Raw genomic sequence first — 6,428 nt, 5'->3', positions numbered from 1 at the left:
AAGCATTCTCTCTCTCTCTCTCTCTCTCTCTCTCTCTCTCTCTCTCTCTCTCTCTCTCTGCATAAGGTCTGGCTGTGGGTCTCTGTATGTGTTCCCATCTACTGCAGGAGGAAACCTCTCTGGTGTTGGCTGAATAAGGCACCAATCTATGAGTATAGCAGAATATCATTGGAAGTCATTTTATTGTAACTTTTTTTAGATCAGTAGTTTTTGGTTTTACCCTAGCACTCTGAGCTATCTAGTCTCTGTTTCCTGGTCACCAAAGCAATGGGGTATGGGTTACATCTTCGAAGAGTGGGCCTGAAGTCAAATCAGACACTGGTTGGTTTCTCCCACAAGCTTTGTGCCACCCTAGCATATTTTTCAGGCAGGATAGATTGTAGATCAAAGGTTTTGTGGTTGGGATAATGTCCACTTTTCTATTTTGGTAACTGACAGAGTACCTTTCCATACCAAAGACACTAGAACATGGGGTTAAAGGTTCTATGTAGGCACCAGATAGACCTTTCCATGTCCAATGAGTTGTGTGGTTGCTGTCTTTAGCAATGAGGACTTGCTGTCCATTTGTGGAGAACAACTTACTGTCTTAGCAACAGCCTGGGTTGTTTGGGGATTTCCATGGGACCCTTTGGCCAACAACTCAATTGGATGTAACCCACTCCCAGTACTGCTTTATTTGGTGACAAGAGATGGCCAATTGGGACTCTGTCTCTGTCATTATTTGGAGACTTAATTAGGATTGCCTTCACATATTTTAGGAAGTTTCCACTCCATTAGATTTGCATATCACACTTTATTTTTTTTTTTTATTTTATTTTATTTTTTTTTTTTTTGCCCTAGAACTCATTTATTCAAAGTACATCCATATAATAAAAAAGTATTAATTATTGATGGTGCAAGCTCAAGATAGAGACTGTTAATAAAAATTAAAAAAAAAATAGCTACAGGACAAGCAAGATGGCTCAATGGGTAACAGTGATGGTCACCAAGCCTGACAATCCAAGTACAATCCCTAGGATACACATGGTGTGAGATTACTGATTCTCACCGATTCACTGATCTCCTGATAGCCACATATACCTAGCAGCACGTGTACATAAATATATACAAAATAAATGAATGCACTTTTTAATAATAAACTACCCTCTTCTAGTATGCAGTTAATTCTATAAAATCTCACAAAATTGTGGGAATACATACAAGTCCATACAGGCACTGACCAAATACAGGCACATGTGTACATATGTATGTGTGTAGGGGGGGTGTATTCCATACACATGCCCACTTATAAAATCACCCTACTATTCTCATGGCTGGTACTTAAGGTTTTACTAGACTCCCACAACAAATGGGAATATCACTGACTTAATTTCCCACAAACTTTCTAAGTTTGGTAAAATGTATCTTATATCACATTCTACAAAAACATTTCTGAAATTAATCAATGTCAACCTGAAATGAAATTCATCTTTAACAGGTCAAATATAAATATGTGTGCTTATCATTATTAGTTAATTTGTGACTAACTTTCCTCATGCATAATGTTTGTTATGCCTAAACAATCAATACATAACTAGATTTGTTTTCTGTAATATTAATAAGGTGATGTGCAATTAGATCACACATAAAATGAACTTCAATTAGATAAAGAAATAAATTTCATTTTGGAATACACTAATAAGCTAGGAATTTATTTCTCAGTAAACCCTGTTATGTAAAACTGCACCTGTAAAAACTGACTGGTATGAGTCATGTAGTATATATGTTGAATTCTGTTAGAACACAAATAGATCATCCCCACCTATGAACTAATGATGGGACTGATCTGTGATGTGGTAATGAATGATTTCCCAATCATGACATTCCAAAAACTTCTCTTCAATATGAGTTCCTCCATGAGACGCAAAATTTGACCCACATTGTGAGAAACAAAGGTCTCACCCTAGTATGAGACATGTGATGTCTATATAGTTAACCTGCTACTGAAGATTTTTTCACATTCAGAGCACAAACAGGGTCTCTCTCCTGGGTGAATTCATTTGTTCATGCTGTCGGAGTTGGGCTTTAGAAGCCAAGACTTTCCCACAGATACTACATTTGGAAGGCTTCTTCACCATGTGAATTCGACAGTATACCCTCAGTTGGTGTATCTGAGTAAACCATATTCCAGCCTTGACATTCCTAAGGCTTGTCCTCAATGTGAGTTTGTAGATGAGATGTCAACTCTGACTTCTGTAAGAACACTTTCCCACATCTCTCACAGACAAAAGGTGTTTCCTTCCTGTGAATCAACTTATGTTTAGAAAAAACTGACCTGCTTCTAAAGGTTTTCCCACAGTGAGTACACACATAAGGTCTCTCTCCTGTGTGAATTCGCTCATGCTCTTGGAGTTGGACCTTAGTACAAAAGGCTTTCCAACAGTTGCTGCATTTGTAAGGTCTCTCTCCTGTATGAATGAGAAGATGCACCTTCAGTTCAGATGGAGAACAAAATGATTTCCCACAGAAATTGCACTTGTAAGGCTTCTCAACCAGGTGAATCTTTTCATGTCTGCTCAATGTTGACAATTGTTTGAAGGCATTTCCACACACAGAACACACATAAGGCCTCTCTCCTGTGTGAATTCGAGAATGTGCCTTCAGTTGAGATGTTTTACTAAATGATTTCCCACAATCAAGACATTTACAAGGCTTCTCTCCTGTGTGGATTTGATAATGGGATTTCAGTTGGGATGGATAATTAAACAACTTCCCACAGTCAGGGCATTTGTAAGGTTTCTCACCAATATGAAGTTGCTGATGGGGTATCAAAGCAGACTCCTGGAGGCCTGTCTCACATTTCTGAGAGACAAAAGGCTTCTCTTTAGTGTGAATTAACTGATGTTTACGAAAAGATGACCTGCTACTGAAGGCTTTTCCACATTCAGTGCACACAAAGGGTTTCTCTCCTGTGTGGATTCGCTCATGCTCTTGGACTTGTTCCTTAGTAGAGAAGGCTTTTCCACAATGGCTGCATTTATAAGGTCTCTCTCCGGTGTGAACTCGATAGTGTGCCTTCAGTTGGGACATTTTACTGAACAGTTTCCAACATTCACGGCACTTGTAAGGCTTGTCTCCCGTGTGATTCTGATAATGCACCTTCAGTTCACATGGAAAATTAAACGATTTCCCACACTCATGGCATTTATAAGGCTTCTCCCCTGTGTGACTATGGCAATGTACCTTCAGTTGGGATGGATAATTAAATGACTTCCCACAGTCACTGCATTTATAAGGCTTCTCCCCAGGGTGAAGTTTTTCATGCCTGTCTAGTATTGATTTCTGATTAAAGGCCTTTCCACACTGAGAACACACATAAGGTTTCTCCCCTGTGTGAATCCGTTGATGCACCTTGAGTTTGGCTGTTTTACTGAATGACTTTCCACACTCACGGCATTCATAAGGCTTCTCACCCGTGTGACTTTGATGATGCACCTTCAGTTGAGATGGAAACTTAAAGGATTTTCCACAGTCATTGCATTTGTAAGGCTTCTCTCCATTGTGACTTTGTTTATGGGATGTCAACTCTGACTTACGTAAGAAGGCCTTCCCACATTTGTCACAGATAAAAGGCGTGTGATTCTTGTGAATCAATTCATGTTCATAGAAAGCTGACCTATCTCTGAAGGCTTTTCCACACAGTGTACACACGTACGGTTTCTCTTCTGTGTGAATTTGCTCATGCTCTTGGAGTGCAGCCTCAGTACAAAAGGATTTCTCACAACTGCTGCATTTGTAAAGCTCCCCTCCAGTGTGACCTAGATGATCCACCTTCAGCTGAAATGGATAATTTGATGAATCCGACACATAAAGGAAGGCCTTCCCACCATTGTAAGAAACAATAGGTCTGTCCAGAGAGAGAGTGATCTCAGGTTTGTGCACAGATATGGCATAAAATACCTCCCCACACTGAGAACCTGGGTCTGCTTTCTCCTGAGAATGGTTTTCATGTATCGGTGGTTGTTTATGGCTGAGAACATCTCCATTCTCAGTACTTCTGCATGATTCTTCTCCTCCACGAGTAACCACACAGTTAGCATTACAAGAGCCTTGTATCAGGAGCTGACTGGATGCAACAATGTTAATAAGCTGTTCTGTGACACTGCTTTCATTCCGACCATTTGCTCCTAGATTTAGCTCCAAACATTTTGGAAGTAAGCAATATCGTGGAAAATTCTCTTGTGTAGAAATGAGGTAGGATCTCAAAGGAATAATTTCCCCAGGATTTTGATATTTATGACCACTACTTGTACTCAGAGTTTTCTTGAGGAGAGTACCAGGAGGCAAGGGTAGAAACTGGTTTTGTTTATCTCTCTTAGCAGTATCAGCATCCTGCTGTAGTTCTTGTAAAGGGGAACACCATGAACCATCTCTTGTGACTTCACTTGCCATGTCACTATGAACTGAAGCTTTCTCAGATACTGTCTGTGGTAAGGTGTCAATTCCTGATTTTTCTTGACAGTGTTGGCCTGGAAGTTCAGCCTTTCCTGCCTGTGCCTCCTTTCCTTTTTCCATTCTAAAGATGACTCCGGGGCTGGGAATGGAATACCCCACTGCCAAGAGGTGGCTGTAGATCTCCAGCATCACGTCCTGGTACAGGCGTCTCTGGGCAGAGTTCAGCTGCTGCCACTCCTCCTGGCTGAAGTTCACGGTCACATCCTCAAAGGACATCCACCTCTCACACGACCCATGCTGCACCTCTGCACCCAATGGTTGGATCTTCTGTCGGAAATTCGTATCAGCAGCCATGTCTCCTCTGATCTTCTAGTCTTGATGTTTCTCGGTAGCAAATACAAATTCCTCAAGAGTCACAGATGCTGAAGCAAGGCTAGCCGTGGTACAGCAGGAAATCCTGAGGCCTGAATGATTTCAGGGGTCCCAGGAGCTCGGAGACACTGAAAATCCCTTATTTATCCACGGCATCCCCCCTGCAGCCGCCTCAGCGGTCAGTCTGCACAAACCAGCGCTCAGCAGCAGCACAGCGTCCTCCCTGCCCCGCAGCCACTCACCTCAGGCCTGCATATCACACTTTAAATGCCCCTCAATTCTAGCTGTCTCTCCCTGCATTCCCTCCCCCAACCCCATCTCCCCTGAAACACTTACAGAAATGTTCAATAGCCTTAGCCATCAGGGAAATGCAAATCAAAACTACTTTGAGATTCCATCTCACACCTGCCAGAATGATTAAGATCAATAACACAAGTGACAGCTCATGCTAGTGAGGCTGTAGAATAAGGGGAACACTCCTCCATTGCTGGTGGGAATGTAAACTTGTACAGTCATATGAAAATCAGTATGGCAGTTCCTCAGAAAGATGAGAATTGATCTACCTCAAGACCCAGCTATACCACTTTTGAGCATACACTTTTGGAGTATTACTCAGCTGTTAAAAAATGGCATCATAAAATTTTCAGGCAAGTGGATGGAACTAGAAAAAAATCATCCTGAATGAGGCAATCCAGACCTAGAAAGATAAATACAGCATGTTTTTGCTTATAAGTTGATATTAATATTATATTATTAAATTAAATATACCATTAAATAAAAGATGACAAAGCTATAATCTGTTGATTCAGAGAGGTTAGATATAGAGAAAGGTGTTTGTTGTTGGTTGTTTTTTACTCTTTACTCTGCTCTTTGGGGCTCAGCTCCTAAATAAATCACACAGAAGCTTATTCTTATTTATGAAGACCCAGTCTTAGCTTAGCTTGTTTCTTGCCAGCTTTTCTTAAATTTTCTCATCTACCTTTTGCCTCTGGGTTTTTATCTTTCTCTATTTCTGTATACCTTTCTTTACTTCTTACTCCATGGCTTGCTCTGTGGTTGGGTGGCTGGCCCCTGATGTCCTCCTCTCCTCCTTTTCTCATTCTTTGATCTTCTCCTCCCAGATTTCTCCTCCTATTTATTCTCTCTGCCTGCCAGCCCCACCTGTCCTTTCTCCTGCCTTGCTATTGGCTGTTCAGCTCTTTATTAAAACAATCAGGTGTTTTAGACAGGCAAAGTAACATAGCTTCACAGAGTTAAACAAATGCAACACATCTTTGCATCATTAAACAAGTATTCCACAGTATAAACAAATGTAACACATCTTAAAATAATATTCTATAATAGGAAGGGACTATGAGGATCTCCCTGGGAGGGGAAATAAAATAGATTTTATAGGTAGAGTAGGGCAGGGAGACAGGGATAGCCCTTATTTTTCAATCACTTTGTCACTATCATTTAAAACAGAGAAAAAAGACTAAGAGACAAACCAGAAATTCAAAGCAAGGAATGAAAAGTACTGAAGCCATCCCAGACAGTGAGCAACAGCAATAAAAGATTTCTTAAGCAAAGTGGAAGTAAGGGACCCACAGTCATGTGTGTCCTCTGACTTCTACACATACACT

General features: G+C 40.8%; 1 protein-coding gene across 1 annotated transcript; it reads right to left on the bottom strand.

Annotated features, from left to right (window-relative positions):
* Nucleotides 1-829: 829 nt before the first annotated feature.
* Nucleotides 830-5,034, bottom strand: LOC128118163 (zinc finger protein 431-like). Its single transcript, XM_052750654.1, has one exon. It carries the CDS (start codon nucleotides 4,786-4,788, stop codon nucleotides 2,182-2,184), a length of 2,607 nt encoding a protein of 868 aa, XP_052606614.1. The 5' UTR covers nucleotides 4,789-5,034; the 3' UTR covers nucleotides 830-2,181.
* Between the last annotated feature and the right edge of the window lie 1,394 nt (nucleotides 5,035-6,428).

Source organism: Peromyscus californicus, unplaced genomic scaffold (assembly GCF_007827085.1).
Source record: "Peromyscus californicus insignis strain IS unplaced genomic scaffold, ASM782708v3 Scaffold_22__1_contigs__length_63687245, whole genome shotgun sequence".
NCBI lineage: Eukaryota > Metazoa > Chordata > Mammalia > Rodentia > Cricetidae > Peromyscus > Peromyscus californicus.
The sequence above is the reverse complement of the archived record's forward strand: the minus strand, read 5'-3'. Positions and strand labels throughout refer to the sequence as shown.